This window comes from Hemibagrus wyckioides, linkage group LG27 (assembly GCF_019097595.1).
Source record: "Hemibagrus wyckioides isolate EC202008001 linkage group LG27, SWU_Hwy_1.0, whole genome shotgun sequence".
Taxonomy (NCBI): domain Eukaryota; kingdom Metazoa; phylum Chordata; class Actinopteri; order Siluriformes; family Bagridae; genus Hemibagrus; species Hemibagrus wyckioides.
This window is the reverse complement of record NC_080736.1, coordinates 8,968,863-8,989,351: the sequence shown is the minus strand read 5'-3', so window position 1 is coordinate 8,989,351 and position 20,489 is coordinate 8,968,863. Positions and strand designations below refer to the sequence as shown.

The window sequence follows — 20,489 nt, the reverse complement described above, 5'->3', positions numbered from 1 at the left end:
CTAGTTCCCTTACTCTCTCTTTCACAAAACACACACACACACAAGGGCAGTTTTCCGAAAAGAACAGACATCACCGATAATCTACATTTGAGACAGAAAGAGCTTTGGGAGTCGCGGCGCTGCTGAAAAGCGATCCCTCGCTTAACTCTTTCATCAGCGGGGTAATTAGCGTGGAGAAAAGGCTTAGCACCACAGCACCAGTCAAGGTAACTCCACACTCTAATCCCCGACACAAATTGGATTTTCTTAGCACCGAGAAAACCTGTGTCATGTGCCGTCAAATCTCACACTCTCACTCACACACACACTCACTCCCTCTCTCTCTCTCTCTCTCTCTCTCTCTGTCTTACTTTACCCTTACTCACACACTCACACACACACACTCTCTCTCTGTCTGTCTCTCTCTCTGTCTTACTTTACTCACATACATACACACACAGACACACAAAGACAGACCGACATGAGCAATAAGAACTCCAGGCCAAATATAATGTTTCATCTGATCTCTGTCAAAAAACACACACTCCACAAAGCTAATAATAACAAATAACTTCGGAAAGTCTAATAAAAGTCTGAAAAAAAAAAATTCTGCTCCTTTATTTGGTTTGTAGCCAGAGTTGTGAGGTGTGTATGTGATTAAGTGTCAATGTGTGTTTTTCATGAGAGAATACAAAGTGTGTTTGGACTTCTCTATTAAATTTATAGCATATTTTGTTACAATATCTTTATAATAGTCTGTGATCTGGTGTATTGTATCTTACCTAATCCATGTCATCAGCTCCACGGTGTCTGGGTCATAAAATTCTCGCAGCTCTGAAAGTTCTTCTGTCAGTTTGGGCCAGAACTAAAGCACAAAAGTACACATACACACACAATCACACCACCACCACAGAGAGAGAGAGAGAGAGAGAGAGTAAGCGTTAAGAAAAAGAGAAAGACAGAATGCTATAAAGATAATGCTACATACACACAAACATATAGACACACACAGACAACTGTGCATTTTATGCTTGATTGCATACTACAATTCTGCTGTTGACAGAGCAGAATTAACCCAGCAGGGGCAAAAATCCTCTTAAAAATAAATGCTTGGAGAGTGCTAACATTTTTTTCCAGGTTTCCATGCATGGCTGTTTGAGCTAAGCACTTCCTGCCACCCTGCTGCCCAGGCAGATTAGCGCAATATGCAAACAGAAAAATGATCGCCTGCTGCAAACGTATTACCTTGTAATAAAGGAATGCCAGCAGCACTACCGGAACGGAGTACCTGATCAACTTTAGCTGTGGAAAACACACAAACACGTTAACACGCAGCAAGAAAGAAAGGAAATATGGGTTTGCTCTAAGGTTGTTACTACATTGCCACCTAGTGAGGGAAGATTTGAAACGCAGGCGCTCAACACATGGGAAAACATTCACCGAAACTCAATTTCCGCTCACAAGAGAGTAATGCGAGTCTCAAGATACATCTTCACACTGAGATACAATCTATATCATTGTTTTGTTAGGTTTCAGATTTACATGGACTGCATCGCTTATCTTCCAGAGCGGGGATGTTATTGCGGTATCTGGTAACACAAGCATGAGATCTCTGTGAGACAGCGAAAAAAAAAAAAAAACCCAGCTGTGGATTAGTGTGTTAGTGTATTAGTGTATTCGGTACAATGATCCCTGCAAAGAAGGTAAAAAGATGATCTTCACATTATAATTGAACTGATAATCTTGCTGTAAACTCTAGGGTAATAACATTAAAGAAGCAGCTCACTCCAAATTACAGTATTTGATGCTTAGGGAAAATATTGAGGGTGAGAATGCTGTTGTCAAAACATCTGGAAAATATGGATGTTGAGGTTCTCTTTGGGAGTGACAAGGTTGGACAGGATTAGGAACGAGTACATCAGAGGGACAGCTCATGTTGGACGTTTGGGGGACAAAGTTAGGGAGGCCAGATTAAGATGGTTTGGACATGTTCAGAGGAGGGAGAGTGAGTATATTGGTAGGAGAATGTTGGACATGGAGCTGCCAGGCAGGAGGAAAAGAGGAAGGCCAAAGAGGAGGTATATGGATGTAATAAATGAGGATATGAATCTAGTGGGTGCAAGTGTTGAGGATGCAGAAGATAGGGACAGGTGGAGAGAGATGATTCACTGTGGCGACCCCTGAAGGGAAAAGCTGAAAGAAGAACAAGATCTGGAAAATATGGACCAGAATCCTTCTGATAAATGTGGCTCATGATGTGTACGTTTTGCTGCCCTACTTTTAGCAATAAAGGTACGGTTTATAAGATTTACAATTTTTCTAATGGTGTAATAATATCAGAATTTATATAATACCTTAAAATAGACTGCATTCTGCAATACTGCAAGGCACTTTTCAGGTTACTTTTTAAAAAAATTTTCTGGCCCGGAAATGAACTCTACCTGGAGACCTGATCGGCGTTGCAATTTTTAGGGAAGGAATACAGGAGGGGGGTGAGTTCCAACAAAAGAATGGGGTTGATTTAAGGGAAAAGGAAAGGCTCGTCATTAGAAATGCAATCTGCAGCAGCACGCACTAAAAATGACAAACTGCTACTTTGATATGGAGGTAGACCAGGATATGTGGGCGAGATCTCACCTTTCCTTCAGTATTGCAATGGATCACTCGGAGGCACAGCGTCCACATCTCCCTACCGCACACGCCAAAGGCAGTAAAGGCGCACATGTGACCGGTCCACAGATACTTCATCCTGTAGCCAGAGACAGTGTCACAGCTTTTTCGCTGCTTTTGTAATAAAGAAACAGCATCGGATGCTGCAAACACATTATCTATGAATGAGCATGCACTCTCAGACCTGTTAGTATTCGAAAGACACCGGAGGGAATTCCGAGTGGGATATATTGCGATCTTTTCAGCAAAATAATTCACTCTGCATTATTGTTTCTGCAGAAGTAGCCGGAACCACCCGCAGCTCGCGGCTTCGGCTAATAAGATGGAGATTAAAGATTAGAACTGGTCTGAGTCAGTGGAAGAAAAATTGATAAAAAAAAGAAAAAAAAAAAAAAGTTGAATTTCAGCAGAAAGAAATGCGGAAAAAGAATCAAAGGGGGGATTTACAAATAATAAATGAACACAGGAAGGTGTGTGAAAACACGGAGGTGTAAAACTTTATATCAGCTCCACCTGACTGGTTTGAAATTTAAAATCAAAGTTACTGAAGTTTTCTGCAAACTTTAAGCATTGAAGTGGAGAAAATATGAGAAAAATAATAGATCAAAATATTCGAAATAAGCTTCCACGAGACCGTGGGATAATTTCTGATTTTTTTTCATGATTATGTCATGATATATGATTTAATCATTTAAAATCGCTCACAAATTTTTTGCCCTTGCTCTTGTTTGTTTTGTTTTTTTTAGCCTTGGGGATGATCTGTATTGTCTAAAGTGTGAAATATTACAGGAACGTGTTTCCAAAGTGTGTCTTGAATTTGGAATTATTAAGAAATAAACATAAAGATACCATGATTTCACCAAAAAAGGGTGGGTGCAATATTGTGGAAAAATTTCATCCAGCCTCCTAAGCTCTTCAGGTTTTTTTGCTAGGAATAAAGCATTACTCAAAATTCTACTTATATTTACATCCCATTCACCACTACTAACACTTCTGCTAAAAAAAACTCCTTCTAATGAAGTTTAGTTTTTGTTCTCAGGACTATCCGGTTCTGGATCTTCCTCTCTTCTTTCTTTACCTCATGGTGGAGAAAGCCAGCAGGCCAAAGAAGATCGTGTGGAGGAGGTTGTAGGCAACGTCTGGACGCATGCTGAATGCTGTCTCCTCCGGGACTCCTGACCGTCGTCCAGCTCCAGACTCTCTAGAGCACACAAGGAGGGAAAAGAACGATAGAAAAGGAAATGTCAAAAAGAAGGAGACCGTATGAGTGAGGCCATGACTGGGGAGCCATTTATGTCGACTTTATTTTAAATTGAATTCAATTTATTGTTTTTATATATTTCTTTCAATAATAGTTTACATTCAGTCTATAATTTGGGTAACAAGGCTAAACAATATCACATTCTTTGAGCATTTACATTTCTTCCTCTCATGACCTTCATGAAATTCAGATGATTTAAATTCCGGTTGCAGATGTGACTTATGGAATATTCTAAATATTTGATAAGGGTGAATGTGTTATATGTGAGCTAAAATATACACTGCTTCATAACCTGTAATGGATGAGTCATGGAAAATGAGATTCACACATTAATGCAAAAAATGATAAGATTTTGAAAGCTTTTTAATGACTTGATTTCAAGGTAAAATTTAGATGGGTTTTTTAGTAGGTTTCATATTATTTATCTGAAGCAAGCACATCGTAGGTTTGTTATAAAGGACATTTCGGCTATTTTTAACACGTCTTATAGTTGACATACATATTTTTAAATGCAGCATTAGTGGGATGCAGATGGGACACCCATCATGGAATCTCCCACTGATTATTCATCAGTGTTAATTACAGATGAGTGAACATGGATAAAGGCAAAGGCATGGACCCGTGATGAGTGTGTGAAATCTATTCAGTAGTCAGATCACTACACACTAGCCATTTTAAAGGACTGATTGCACTCAACAACTCACATGGCTGTTTCTCTAGGGAAACCATTAAAATTTCTATGTTAAAAGGGGTTTGGATTAAAAATTGTTCTTTGGCTAATTTAAGAGTGCAAACCTTACTGTTTTGCATGTTCTCTCCATGCTTTGGGGTATACCTCCAGATACTTTTACTTCCTCTGTCAGTCCAAAGACATGCATTGTAGGGAGACTGGCATGTCTAAGTTAGTGTGTTAATGGGTGTGTGTGAGTGTGTGCGGATGTCCTGCGATGGGCTGGCACTCGATCATGGGTGTGTTAAACTCCAGGCTCCATGACAACCCTTGGTGTTTTAGATTTATTTGTAGTGAATATTTTATTGTTATGGGTATTTAACTAAATTCCACAGGTTGCCCACATCAACCATCCAATCATGCCCACATTCAATCATCATCTCAACTCAAAGTCTTTTAGATCCATCTAAAAACAAGTTAATATTATGGTAAGATGGTTTCTTTGGAACTGGTGTTGTGTGTTATGAACAGTACTTATAAAGCATTATGCTTTCATAATGAATAATAAAGATGGCTATAACTTGTGGCACTCTGTCAGATACAGACTCAGCAAAGTATTTCAGCTGCCAGAGCTAAATACTTTAATTATATATATATATATATATATATATATATATATATATATATATATATATATATATATATATATATATATATATATATATATATACATATACATATACATACATACTATAGCAGAGATGAAAAATGTATGGAAAAAAGATAGATATAGGCCTAATTAATTATTAAAAGAAAAGGAAAAAACATTAGTTCAATGACTCTAGATGGCAAAAGATGTCTAGCTCAGCTTCTGAAGCAGAATCTCCTTTGTGACTTGTTGAAGTCAATCTCATGCATTCATATAAATGATTTAGCTGAAGTCTCATCAGAGGCAAGCTATAGACATGAGCTCAGAAACACAGACTTTGACTGAATTTTAAGTTTAGGTACCTCTCTGGGCTTGACAAAAACAAAGACAAATGGGCAAAGATACCCAGGTTGTTTTTTTTTTCTTTCTACGTCAAATCCAAAACACATCCGTTCAGGATCCATGACACTAGTCAGGTTAGTGAAGTGAAGTGTGACTATGGAAATTTACTTACTGAATTTACTTAAAAATTCAGAAACGCATAGAATCACATTAGGTTAGTAGTTAACCGTTAAGAAGTAAAAGATAACTGTTGTAGCCATTTAGTCATGCTTGTTGTTAATTTAATAGGATTCAGATTATTCTGGGAAAGGTGAAACATTGTCAAACAGAGGTGGTGGAAGCTCAGAGTTTTATAAAATATTGGGCTACTGATCAGAAGTTTGTGTGTTCAAATCCCAGCATCACCAAACGGCCACTGCTGGGCCCTTGAGCAAAGCCTTTAACCCTCAACTGCTCAACTGTATAAATGAGAGAAATGTAAGTCACTCTGGATAAATGCCATAAACTTAAATGTGCAACACAACATGTAGACGGCGCTGTTTTCATTAGAAACGCAAAGCCAGTATGCCACTGTCACGTTGTGTAATGGGACAAACTTTCAGCAAGGCCTACAAACATGGCAGGCACAGACTCCAACTCCCAGCAACCATCTCCACACCCAGTCTCACAGTCACCTGCCTGCTAGTTGTATTCACCTGTTTGAATGTTTGATTTGCATTGTTTTGTTTCTGATGTTTTTGTGGATTGTTCACCTACCTTATTTGCTCTTGTTCCTAATGTTTTGACTGTACCTACTATTTTTTACTAACTTCTTGTTATTAAACGCCCTGCACTTGCATCCAAAATCCAAGCGTCTGCCTCGGGACAACCACATCGAAAAGCAAAATGTTAACTGCATTGCATGATCTCTTCAGTATAGGGGATTGTTTTATGGGGATTACAATTCTGAATGAGTGTCAGAGGTGAATATAATCCCCCAGAAATGTCTTCTGCATTGCATTTCCATTTTTGTAAAACACAAAACCCACATGGAAAACGTTCCACACTGAAAAGCAAAACCACGTGCTTCTTATCATCAGCAAATAATGAACAAATAACGTGTTGTTTGTTTGCATGGATACCTCAGGCTGGCAAGAGCGGCAAGTGCCAGCACGATGACGAGTACCGAGAGCGTACAGAGGTAAGGGTACATCAGCAGAGTAGAGGCTAAACGATCGAACGTGTCCAACGGCAACAAGCCAAACGCCTCCTCACACAGATACAGACTGGCATCAAAATCTCTGGAAAAGAGAGAGGAACACAAAGGAACAATATACACAATACAACTTTTTACCCAATCACACCATCAGCAATTTATGGCAGATTTTATTTATATACTATTATATACTGGTGTGGGTGCAAATGTGCTAATGATAAAGAAAAAAAATTCTAAGATAATATATAATCTACAGGTTTTGTTACTGCATTGATTTGCAGTTTTCTTTAATTAATTAATATTTCTTAATATTATGTGTAAAACATTTGTGCCAGTAAAAATTAAATAAACAGTGAAATCGATTTTTTTTTTTTTTAAATCATAGTGATGCAGAAACCGGGGAGATAGATAATGTTAGAGGAAATGTAATAAAAAAAATAAATAAAAAAGTAGAGACTGAGGTGTGATACAGTCATTAAGCCCTGCAGGCTGGGTGTAATGTGAAAGCGTTGTAATATCCAGTGAATGAGCAGATTATTTTGCGTTCCAGATGACATTTTTCACGGCAGCGGGACCTCTATAAATCACGGAGAATTAATGGCTCTGTCTAGCCTCAGTGAAGAGTTGAATCCTGAATAAAAACCCTGCATTAATGGCCCTGATTAATGACAAAAGGTTGAAATTTACAGAAGGGGAGAATCTCAGTGCAAAACCTACCTTGTAGCCCCCAAGCCAAACTTAGCCTTTATGAACTTGAAGATGTGCTCATCCGATCTCAGCTGTAGGACTCGCTAGCATTAGGAGCAAAGAGAAAGTGGGGGAAAAAAAAGGGAAAAAGTGTATGGTGAATTGTCTAGAGTGACTAAAGTAGAGACAGGTGTATAAATAAAAAGATAAAAAAGATCAGGAGAGCAGGACAGAAATCTAGAGGGAAAACGCAAGTCTGTCAGTGAGATTCAGACTAAACAAGGATATATATTACAATAAACTGCGACATTATGCATTACTCGGAATATTATTTGGACTTCCAGCTCTATTACTAATCACGCTGGTTGATTAACAGTAAAAGTAATCCCTCTTGTTCTTGTTTCTTCCCTTAATGGCCATCTCCAATTTTATATGCAATCCTCCAGGAAGTTTAAGCAAGGCAAGCTGAATGTAGGTGTTTTTGAAAAAACACTCCTGTCATCATTTTTCCAACAGCTTCCGAAAACTTCATATATTCAGAAAAGTGCAGCCGGAAATCAGGGGGTAAACAGGAAATACCAAGAGTCTTGTGTGTGAAATCAAAGATGTAACAAAGTAAAGATGAAATCAAATTTGTGCTGTTAATAAATCTAGACGAGCAGGTCAGCTAATCTGCTGTTATAATCAGTGTGATTATAAAGGAAAGTATTTATGCAATCCAAAAAATAAATAAATAAATAATGCTGCATCAGAGCCAATAAATACAAAACCTAAAAATAATAAAAAATATTTTATATATAAATATATATATATATATATATATATATATATATATATATATATATATATATATATATATATTATTAAATTGGTTTAACAGTTTAAAAATATTTTTTTATTATATATACACATATATATATTAAATTATATTTAAATTATATATATATATATATATATATATATATATATATATATATATATATATATATATATATATATATATATATATAAAACCTACAGTTAAATGACTAGTTTTAATGAACCAGCTTGGCACATCTAGCTGATCTTCTACTGTGCCTTATCTAATCACGTGTGTTTATGTAAATGATTTAGCTGAAGAAAGCTCATCGGATCACAGACTTGCTAATCGCACTTTCATACACTTTCTTATTAGCAAAAAGAAAACATGGCTTGATTAAAGAAAAGTCAACAACAAAAGCAGAATGTTTAATTACCCAGTAGGCTATGTGTGTGTTCTCTCCATATAAAGCTGACTATCTTTTCAGAGTTATGTCTGAACCACTATGTCAAATAAGAGTTCAAATAAACTTTGTTATAGCTAATACCTAATTTTTAATAGTAAAGCATTAAAAAGTAACTGTTGTCACCATTCATCCGTATTAGTTGTTTATCCTTTTCTTTAAAAACAAGGAATTTTACGCAAGTAGATAAAATGTTAGTTGAATGACCCTGTGATATTGAATATTTTTTCTCCTGAACAGATGTAGTCCATGTCTCAGCACTCACCTTGGTTGAATAATTGATGATGAGAGTTAACGCGAGCACCAGGACTGCATGAACAGCCAGCTTTCCTACACGCGTGACAAGGCCTCCAGTCTTCAGTCCTGTCTGAAGAAAAAAAAAACAACAAAATGAGTGCTTCAAGTATTAAAGCAGACTTGGTAATGAAAAAGTTCTTTGTAATTACAGATAATGGCTTCAGCGTGGTTTTATTTTATATAATGTACTTTTATTGACTGTGTCTATACATTCTGTTCTATAACATTAATTAATCTGCACGCAGGAAGAGATGTAAAGATCATCTGTGTGTGATGATGGAGGCTGAAGCAAAGCAAACAGCAGAGCTCAAGAACAGACACTTAGAGAACAAGTGCACAGCCTTTACTCAAACATAAAATTATAAACGGAACGAGAGAACAAACTACAGGGGAAAAAAAATCAATTATAACGGCAGTGTTTGCTCTCCAGCCAGGTCCCTTACTTTATGTAACTGGAATAAAGACACAATCTAGATCTTTATTTACCTTTATTTATCTTTATTCACCACAGGCAGTGTGAGGAAGTTTAACCAGATGACTGATAAATGGAACAGCTGTAGCAAAACCATATCCATTCCACAAAAAGTAATAAAGTGCATGCTAGCAACTGTGGAATTAAACAATTAATCAACAATTAATGTTCCTACAGTCACATTTGTTACATTTACCTAAAATGATTTTCCAGAATTTTAGGCATTTTTAGAAAGAAACCCACACACACCATCATTTTTTCTCATTTTAACTGTCACAGCAACATCCGACAGGTTTCCCAAGACCGACACATATACCCAATAAACCTCACTCTATTATCTTCAGTTCTATCATTAAAATTGGAGCATAGCTTCCTAAGACAGATATCTGCATGGAGTGGCACCAAATAATGTGCTGAGGAAGAAAGTGAGTCCAGCTTTACGTAGGCACTGATTTTATTAACAATCTTTGACACATCAGCGACTTATATCGTGACAGAATCCACAAAGCCTTGTGTGAGATATGGAATAAGTATGTAATGTGATAGTTATGCTGTCTGCACTGTGCTCATGCTGTTATCAGATTTTTTTCACAACCTTTCCAGATGTTCTACTTTGGTCTTTCTTACTTATAAAAAAAAAAGAAAAATCATAAAGTATGACAACTCGGTAAAGCAATGTTTTAAATCGAATGTCTTTTGTTCCAGTGGTTTTCTGAGTTTTGACGTTTTTCTTTGTCTAGAGATGAATGCGTTTAAATAGAATACTTTTCCAGATCTTCCCCACAGAGCACTGACCGATCAGAGACTGATCCATTCCTGAGCTGCTCTTGGCCTCAATTAAAACAAACCATAAAAAGACATTGCTAATGGTCGACATTTGGTACATCTACAGCCTCTTTGGTCCATTGGCGTTTGACAGCCTGTCTATAAACTCAATAGTAATCTTTTCTACATCTTGAAAAAGGAGTATTATTCTGGGCAAAAATGTAAATGTCCAATTAATATTGGCAAAGTATGGTTTTTTGTGTGTGTGTGTATGTGCAGAGTAGGTCCAGATGTGCAGAAAATGTGCCCCTTCTTTTAGCTATATTCACATTTCAGTGAATAAATTGTCAACATTTACAAGTTCTACCATTTTCTGGCCAACAAAACAAACCACTGATTTCCTTTGATTATGGTGAAAATGAGAAGGATGAATTTAGACTCATACCTGGAAGTGTTTGATGAAGAGCACAGCCACGATGAAGCTGAGCACCAGTGAACCCAACACCATGGAGTTACAGAACTGCAGCAGCCACACACACAGCAGACTCATGACTTGGACCAAGTACAAAGAGGTCGTCTGCACACATATACGGTGAGAGTAGGGATGTAACTGGATATTAATACGTTATTTTTATTTGAAAGATAACTTAAAAAGATACATATTGTATATAGATAGTGGCACTGTGTTGCAGAAACACAAGATGCTTCTGTAACCCTGAGTATATGCCACATACTGTGTTTAAACACACATTACCTGCTCAGCTGTGAGGAAGTCCAATGAGTCGAGAGTGAAGATGAGGAAGGCCTGCACCAGCAGGATGAACTGATTAAACTGCCATGTGAGACAGAAACAAAGCGTGCAGACAAACACCAGCCACAGCACCACCCTCTGCGCAGAGAACACACACACAGAGACAGCCACACACATAACGTTAAACCCAAACCCTCCAAACCTCAGTACAGGATGTCCCTGTGGCGAAGAAATTTTCCACCATATAACCATCTGTCTGAAGGATAGGCTGATGGAACATCTCACACGGTTCAGCAGCAGTTCAACACTAATGTCTCTTTCAGATTTCACACCAACGTTTATACACCTCCATCTGAGGTGTTGCATCACCTCAGCACTCAGACGAAAAACAGAACAGGCAATAGAATAAATCTAAACTCTGTGGCTAGCAAAAGCAATGATGCAAAAATCTTCCCCAGGATTCAGGATGCACATTGAATCCTATGAAATGTGATCATCGGTTTTAGATAATTTGATTGACTGTGGTATTGGTGAGCTTAATTTAAATCCTGGACCCCTGACCCCCCACACCCATTCTGTTTCCACAAAATTCAAAGCACACAGTTGTACAGGATGTCTTTGTATACTGTAGAATTACAATTTGCCTTGCACCTAATCATGTTCCAGCATGATGATGCCCCTGTGCATTGGGTAAACTGGATAAACTGTTAAAACTGTTCTGCACAGAGCCCTGACCTCAACCTCACTGAACAGATTTGGCATGAACTGGACCACCATCTACACCCCAATCCTTTTCAGAGCTTGATCTCACTAATGGGTGAATGCACAAAAAAAACCCCACAGCTATGCTGGAGGGCCTTCCCAGAAGTGAAGGTTATTATAACAGCAAAGAGGTAATAACTTCTAGAAAGCGAACAAGTGAGTATGTTTAAAGAAGCACATATGAGTGCCATGTTAAGGTGTCTACATTTTACCATATAAGCCTATCCAACATATCACGAGTAGTTTGTATAAGAAAGAAAGAAAGAAAGAAAGAAAGAAAGAAAGAAAGAAAGAAAGAAAGAAAGAAAGAAAGAAAGAAAGAAAGAAAGAAAGAAAGAAAGAAAGAAAGTGCAGGCAGACAGACAGACAGAATGAGAGAGATATACAAAGACTAAAAGAAACAGATATAGAAGGCAAGACAGATACAGGAAAGACAGGCAGGCAGACAGAAAGACAGATATAGGAAGACAAACAGAAAAAAGACAAAAAGGTAGGTCAGAGACAAACAGAAAGGCAGGCATGCAGATATAGAAGAGAGACAGATACAGAATTGCTACAAAACAAAGAAGACAGACAGACAGACAGACCGGTCAGTCTGTCTGTGATACATAATGGTAATTTTAGTATTGAAATAATAAAAATCAAAGTATTAGATAGAATAAAAAAGAAAGAATTAAATCATGTGAATCATGTGACACAGGGTGACACATATGAATTATGTAACAGATGTATACCTGGTGCTGCAGCCGGAGCTGAGGACGCAGGTAGCATGTGATGGCAGCCACCTGTAGCGCAAAAAACGGCAGAGACCAGTTCTCTCTCAGAGAGATGGTGAACTCCACACGTGTTGTGTCTACTCTACACACACACACACACACACACACACACACGTGAATACAGTCAGTACCCTCACTCACAAGGACAAGGTCATACTCGGTATTTGAATCGTCCCTTTTTCTTAAAAAAAAAAAAAAAAAAAAGCTTCAATAAAATTATTCGGAAAGCCTTTAACTGAAGCCAAAACCTTTCAGAATAGCAACGAGGTCCTGATTCATGGAGGAAATTTTAATTGTGTCTGTGTGTGTGCCATACCTGTTGAGGATGTACCAGACTCCAGCAAGAATCCCAGCCAGCCAGCAATCACTGAGCATCCAACTGGTGAGGAAGAGAGCGAATACATACACTGCTTGCAGAGCAAACACAGTGTAGATGTAGAAGTACACTGGCTCAAGGTAGGTCTGTATACACACACACACAAAAAAATATATTTTTGTAATCTTGGTAAAAGCCTAAGCATGTCTAGAAAGTATACACATATAAAAGTTATATATATATATATATATATATATATATATATATATATATATATATATATATATATATATATATATATGTATGCCAACCTTAGGAAAACCGTTCACCTGATGTCATTTCAAGATAATTTAGTTCTGAAAACTACAGGCTTGCATAAAGTAGAACATGTTACTCTTTCACATATATGCCATGACCATCTGTGGCCGCAAGACAAACGGCACAAACTTGGTCACGCTCTCTAAGTTGGAGGGACCACACACTTCCTCTAACCTGTCAATAACAGTGACCCTAGCCAATCAGAGGCATCCATAAGCTGATGTATGCGGAAGAGGGCAGACAGTGCTTTCCTCTAAGTTCCTCTAAAACTTATATGATTAGGCTTATGTCTTTTCAAGACAAAAACATGATCAGATCAAGAAAAAAATCTCACTCCGCTAGCAACGTTTTAGACATCATTAGGCAGACTGGCTGTTTTTACTACTGACCTCTGTAAAAAGATGCCAAGACAAAGCTTAAATTAAAATAAATGTAAATAAATAAATGTAAACAAACAAATTTACAATAAATAAATAAATAAAACCTATACTTTCTTAATTTAGGGATTTAAAAGTATTTTATTCAGTAACATTCAGTGACAATGTTTTTTTCCTTGACCGGAACAAATGTACGGATGTACACTGCTGTTCATAGATTACAAAAATAGTTCTGTACAAACATATACCTGAATAGGCAGAATCCTGTAGAGTATACTCAGCAACACCTCCTGATAGATGTTCATACGCTGTAGAATATTAATAGTCCTCATAGACTCGGTGGTGTTGTCATTTATGAGCTGAGATAGACCTGCGTACACACACAAAAATAGATTTTAGCATCTGATTATCACCAAGCCGAAAACTGCTATTAATATCCAAAACTTAATACACAAAAAAACCTTAAAGAATCACGCTTTACATTAGCATTGACTGGACTTCACATAAATTTGGCCTACTTAACATTTCTTCAATCTATAAAATGAAATCTGAACATTACTACAATAATATTGCTTAAAATGAACTAATCTTCAGGTGTTAATATCCTAAAGCATCATGCTAATGTAGCTAAAGTGCTGTAAACATATTCATGAAGTTGGATTTCTGCCACTAAAAATGCTTTTAACAATATTTTACTAACATGAGCATGTACAAATGTTTTTACACAGTCACAAAGGATGACCAATATGAGGTCTTGTGTCTCAAATAAGCAAACATAAATTCAGATCTTTTATAGCTTTTAATTAATTGTTTTATTTATTGTGAGCTTACTGTGTGCAGAAATAACAAAGGGAAATAAATAACTTTAATTAATTATTTATTTTTTTATTATACTGTAGTTGTATCATCATTTAAAGATTTTCAGACCTAAAAAGCAAAATAATTAAAATGTAAACAAAAAAATTATAGCAAATTTATAGACAATACAAAATAATAATAATAATAATAATAATAATAATAATAATAATAATCATCTGCATTTTCAGTGTTATTTAAACTGCCACATCAGAAAGTAACAAAAAGGGATCATAACATAATAATATATAAATTTAATATTATTAGATTTACATTAAAAAGAAAAAGAAAAAAAAACCCCAGCAAAATCCCTCCACAACATCAGCTTGCCTTTTATTAGTAGCTATTATAATCTGCTTACACAAACACCCATGCTCTGAGTTTGGGTTTAAAGCCATATAGATCTCACTTGCTCGCAATGCTACAGAGACCCAGTGAAAATTTCCTCATAAAAATATTGATTAAAGAAGTGAGCGTCTGAGCAGGTTCCAAGTCTATTTAGATGATGATGATGCCCAACTGCTCAGGAACAGTAAAGCAGCATCCAGAGAACAGCTATAAGCATTGCTGCTGCAGCAGTCAGGTTCTTCTTGATGGCTAATGGCTTAATTGTAATGTTTTTGTGTGGGTTTTTTCATGCTGGAGCACAAAAGTGATCTGGCTCACTTTTAGCACTTTGGGAAGAAAAGAAGCTTTTATTCCTTCTTTCTTTTAGAAGTAGCAAAGCACCCGTGATAGCTTTTGCTTTACAAGAACTGTAACGAAAAACAGACAAAGTGGACGAGGAGGCATGACTGGCCAGCTCATTTCTTCATTTATATTTCATTATGTTTCCATTGGCTGAATCATTGAACAAAGAATGGGAAGAGCAAGCTGAACGGCAATTAGCAAAAAATGAGCTTTTGAAAAGCGCAAGAGGAATCGGGTTGATTTAAAGAAAATCACATACGCACATACTTTTAAATTATTTACTGAAGCACAGCACGAGTTTCTGTTGAAATGAAAAACACATAAGGATGGAAAGTTCTACTCGACTCTGTCAGGGCCAATTGAAGTTTGATGCAGAAGCACCATCTGATTTTAACTTCATATACAGAGACGTTCAGAATTATTGGCACCCTTCATGCAATTAATAATAATATAGTAGAAAACATAATAGCATTTGCTAACATGTTTAGTTGCAGTTCAAGTTTGGAGACAGGTTTTATAAGGATCCTGATCGAGTTCTCCATGCAGAACGTTTTTACGCTCCTTTATAATCTTAGGTTTGTACTGGGACTTCCCTGTTCGGCTCAGACCACAGTTTAATTCCCACTGATATTGTGTTTCTTTAACTATTTCCATGTTGATCTGGAGGAAAGTTAAAAAGTCTGGCTTGTGAAAGCTCTATCTGGCAGAACCCCCTGGCAGATGCAACCAGGTTTTCTGGGATAAAATTACCCTTAGTAAAGTATATGATGTAATCCATCTCCAATGAGCACCAGCCATAAAACAGCCACAAAGCATCAGTGATCCAGCATCACGTTTTACAATGACTATCAGGTGCATTTCCTTGTATGCAGTCCCATTACTGTTGCCAAACATGCAGACGTTGAGCATTAACACAGTAGTTTAGTATGATAGGGTCTCATGTGACCATAGCACAGAACACACCATTAGCTTTAATGAAGCCTGGTGAAGTTCTCTCTCTATTTTTTTATTTATTTATTTTTCTATTTATTGTTTTTGCTTCCATCAGCTTATCATGAAAGTGGCATATATATATATATATATATATATATATATATATATATATATATATATATATATATATATATATATATATGTATATATATATATATATATATTAATTAATTTATTACAAATTAATATATATATTAATTACTTTATTTGTTCAAGTTGTGTGCCTTTTTTCTTTGCTTTTTTTCTAACTATGATAATGCATGCATTTGGATAAGTGCATGGATGCAACCTCATATTTATAATCCAAGGAAATTAGACATGGTTAAAGGTACAAGCAGCATTTCTGCAGTCTTAGAGTAGAGATTATATAGATCTGATACCCAGGATCAGTATCACTATCAAGCAGATACCAGCTCAAAATGGTGGATGGTTTATTGGCCAAAACATTTTAAAGCTTAATAGTGTTGGTTTTGGAAATGACATGTGGTATTGTGCCATCTCTAATCAAACCAAATGAGAAGGGATCTCCGTTTATCAAGAATTACAATTTGCTTGCCAGTGGTAGACAAATCACAACTGCAGGCAGCCCAGGACTTGCAGTTTTCTAGGTGTAGTTATTTCAAACAAGCAGCAAAAGACAACAAATCGTTTTAATCTGGTATAACATCATGTATTTCAAAGCAGCATGATAGTACAGCATGTGCTACTCATTCCAAATCCCTCCACCTGGCTACACACCTGAACTACACACATCAGCTGTAGCACCATCAGGCAGATCAGGGGTCCAAACTTATCCACAAAGAGCCGGTATGATTGCAGGTTTTTTTTTTTTTTTTTTTTTTTTTACCAGAGGAGTGATTCCACCTGATTAATCAGACCAGCTTCGTTCTAATGAAACCCTTCCTTTTCCAAATAAGTTTGCACACCCATGTGATAGAAAAAACCAGACAGAAAACTCTTCTGCTATAAGCCACATTTCTTCGTAATGTTCATTCTATACAACTCTTTTTATGATGGGTGCCAATAATTTTGGAGAGTAGTATATGTTTCCACTGTATATCTGGGACCAAACAGAGGTTACCTTAAACTGAACTGGTGTTTATTTCAGACCATGTGCTTCTTCCTCTGAATTTATTTGCAGTTTGTGTTGCGTCTCTGGAAGTAACTCTAGTCATGCTGTGTACATGTGGCTAACTCACAAATCTCGGCAGACAATCTCGACGGACTTTTCGATTTCATTGGGAACGTTTGTACTGCTGTCCGCTGTCTTTAAATGCTGTACATTTGAACCGGATTCTGTCGGACTTGTAAATCACTGCTGTGTAAAAAATCTGGCAATGTTTTCATATTAAAACACTGATGCCTTCAGGCCGTTTGGACAGCGAGCTTCAAAACTGAATAAATCTCCATACCTTCCTGTATAGACGAGGCGCTGAGCATCTGTTTGTAGTAGGAGTAGTAGAGGCCACATTCTGTCCGAAAGGAGATTTCACGCTCCACTTCCTGCCAAAAAATCCAAAATATGACAAATGAGCAGAGGGATAAAATAAAAGCTATGACATATGGTGTCTTCCGAGTATGAAACAGATGCATATTTAAGTGTATTCAGACAGATGTCGGCATAATGGAGTTACGATCAATGTTAGAGAGAAACGGGTGCTAGTTATTGTTAGGGACAATGGTTGGATAAATTAGCTCTTATAACAATCGCTCCATTTTAGCATGGATTTAAGCAGGCATGCAGAAGAAAACGTCCAGCATAGATTAGACCGAATATCCTGCAACAACAGATCAAAACTCTTGTGAAATAAAGTTTCATCCCCTGCAAGAAGGATCCATGAAGTGGTTATCGAAGACGTAAGAATAAATGGACAAACATCTCAGAAGCATATGGAATCATGATGAACGAAAATAAAACATTTTATTAAGTGCATCACTGCCTACTCTTGCAGACCTCTTCCAGAACTCTTCCAGTTTACACAGTTTCTTCCGTTTCATTAAGAGGTAATGAAATCTAAAACGTGTTAATGTGTCTTTTTTAAAATGCAGACAAAAAGCACCGCTTGAGAAATAATAAAATAACAGTCGTAACTTTCTGACAGCAGAACTCATTATAAAGTCTGCACCAAAGCTGCTTTCAACTTCCAATATTGCTTGCTGGTGTTTTTAGGAATATAATTATCTTTTTAAACCAAATTTAATGCAGCACACCCTTAGACAAACCTGACTAGGAATAAATATCTTATCTTATAAGAAATGCTAGATCTTTGGTAAAAACTGGAGATTTACACCACATTACAGGTTATAGGATTAACATTAACTGAACTTTACACTCAAAGATCTGCTTGCTCTTCTACCTTCAATGTGGTCCTTCTTACCTCCAGCTGTGAAAACCAGAGCAGGTTTTCATGGATGGAGTAAACATACCAAGCATGGAAGAGTCCAATCACTCCTGCTAATGTTAAACCAGTAACCATGCCTACAGTCTGCCAACAACTCAAGTCATTAAGTCTCATCCATGAAGAGTTCCAGCAACTTCTGTCCCTCCACTGGCTTGTTTTCAAGATGCTGGTGTGTCCTTTGGTTCCAGAGTTGTCCAAATCGACGCTGTCCAGAACACTCTCTTGCATGCTCTTGCCTCTGCGTCTTGCCTCCATTGCTGCCTTCGCAAGATCTTTTTTTTGTCTTCCACTGACGATCGGTGAACAATTCAGTGTATGAATCCAGCCTGTGCTTTTCCAGATTCCCAGAGCTGAAGGAGGAGCTGGCTCAAACAGTGCTACTAGCACATTGCTCATCTACACACAAAAAAAAAAATCTAAATTTTACAAGATATTTTATGAGATCGGCGAAAATTCGTGAGATTTTCATAGGCACACAAACCAGCAGTCGGTCAAAAGAACTGACCGTTCCACAACCAGACAAGACAGCTGAGATAGGAAGGAAGGTATTTGCATAGCACAAATGGTGACCTTTCAGTGTTTGCAGGAAAAATGGAAAAAGAAAGCTGAAGTCTCGGACCATCTCTTGGAAAATGTTAAAAGCATTTGTCCGTCCTTTTTAAACGATCTAAAACTTCGGCTCCGGTCTGAAATGGCGTCCACAAGGTGCTATAACTGTCATGGACATGACTTCACACACTGCGAATTCAAGAGAGTCCTGGCTGCAGCTGTTTCGTGCCTCACACACCGGTATCCCAGTGGAGATACCAAGCCGACATCAGACCTAGGGTTCATGGCTTACCGAGATCCGGTTCACTTTAAGGTAACCTTGGTTTCATCCAAAGTAACTTTGCCTGACTCAGTTTGACCCAGACATGTACATGTACCTTAACAGAAAGCACTGAACCAGACTATATGTGACTGTTTGTACTTTTTTTTCTACTCCAAACACAATGAAGACACCTTTGATGAGTGCACTTCTTCAGTCTGCTCTCTCAAAGACCAAGGGAAATGGATTTCCAGCACAGCAAATCTTCACTGCAAACAAAGCGCTCAAACTCCCATGAGCCCTGACGCACTCCAGAAGGCATTTAACTACAGGAGAAAAACAAGGAACATGCTGGAAATAAAAGCTCTGGTCATTTCATCCTTCTAAGCAAAGTGAACCAGCTCCCACGTTTATCGAGCGAGAGAACAGATGACAGTGGAGAATGAGTCATAACTGAGTCTTAAAATACTACACAGCACACGTTTGCATCACTCTTGTTCTTTCCATTACAGTCGCGGCCGGACTTGATTTAAACCCCAACGTGACCTTTTTATGACTGGACCAGCACATGCTGCATCTACAGCATTCAACCAGGCAGAGGAGAGAAAAAACAGAATGACTGTATGTATAGGAGAGCCAATAATACACTACCAAGAACTGTTATATCATCATTTATCAAAAACTAATACAAAACTTTTCTTGTACAGTTCTTATAATTCTAGGGGCAAAAAAAAAAAAAAAAAACAGGAATAAACTGTTTATAGACATATGAGAAATCCTGACAGGAAATCTATCTGAAAGTTCTGTTTGCACTCTCCAAAAATATTTTAAGTATATAGGAGTGGACTAGGTTAAAAAGGTGTAACTAGCATAACGTAAAAATAATAATTAGAGCTAGTTAGCTAGTTAAGTGTGTTAATACACACTAACACATACCGAATATGAATTCCTGAAGAAAAGCAGACTGAGTAGCCACTATCAGATTCTCTCATATGAGACTTTTTGATGTAACTCTTTGTGGCCTGTTGTTTTAGCTATGAGCGATGGTGTTTTGTCCTCATATCGTATGCAAAATTATTAGTTGTTAAACTGCTTGTCTGTGAGATGATGTATGCTGCATGTTGTGTTAGCCAGAGCTATATGACAGCTTTACGATGCGTTTTATTTTGCTCGGTTTTGCTCCACTTGTATA

General features: G+C 37.2%; 1 protein-coding gene across 2 annotated transcripts in view; it reads right to left on the bottom strand.

Moving 5' to 3' along the window:
* dpy19l3 (dpy-19 like C-mannosyltransferase 3) overlaps positions 1 to 20,489 on the bottom strand; it is a 53,641-nt gene that overhangs the window by 21,800 nt on the left and 11,352 nt on the right. The window contains exons 1-14 of one of the 2 annotated variants that reach the window (XM_058382240.1): positions 18,466 to 19,606; positions 17,500 to 17,590; positions 13,798 to 13,919; positions 12,855 to 13,000; positions 12,497 to 12,620; positions 11,004 to 11,138; positions 10,695 to 10,826; positions 8,981 to 9,082; positions 7,484 to 7,557; positions 6,693 to 6,851; positions 3,728 to 3,850; positions 2,617 to 2,728; positions 1,225 to 1,281; positions 762 to 844 (exon numbers count right to left, since the gene is read on the bottom strand). In XM_058382240.1, coding sequence (XP_058238223.1) covers positions 762 to 844; positions 1,225 to 1,281; positions 2,617 to 2,728; positions 3,728 to 3,850; positions 6,693 to 6,851; positions 7,484 to 7,557; positions 8,981 to 9,082; positions 10,695 to 10,826; positions 11,004 to 11,138; positions 12,497 to 12,620; positions 12,855 to 13,000; positions 13,798 to 13,919; positions 17,500 to 17,590; positions 18,466 to 18,885 — 1,880 coding nt within the window. In that variant the 5' untranslated portion in view covers positions 18,886 to 19,606. Of the gene's footprint in view, positions 1 to 761; positions 845 to 1,224; positions 1,282 to 2,616; positions 2,729 to 3,727; positions 3,851 to 6,692; positions 6,852 to 7,483; positions 7,558 to 8,980; positions 9,083 to 10,694; positions 10,827 to 11,003; positions 11,139 to 12,496; positions 12,621 to 12,854; positions 13,001 to 13,797; positions 13,920 to 17,499; positions 17,591 to 18,465; positions 19,607 to 20,489 lie in introns of those variants that run through there. The other variant, XM_058382241.1, reaches the window with a different exon arrangement.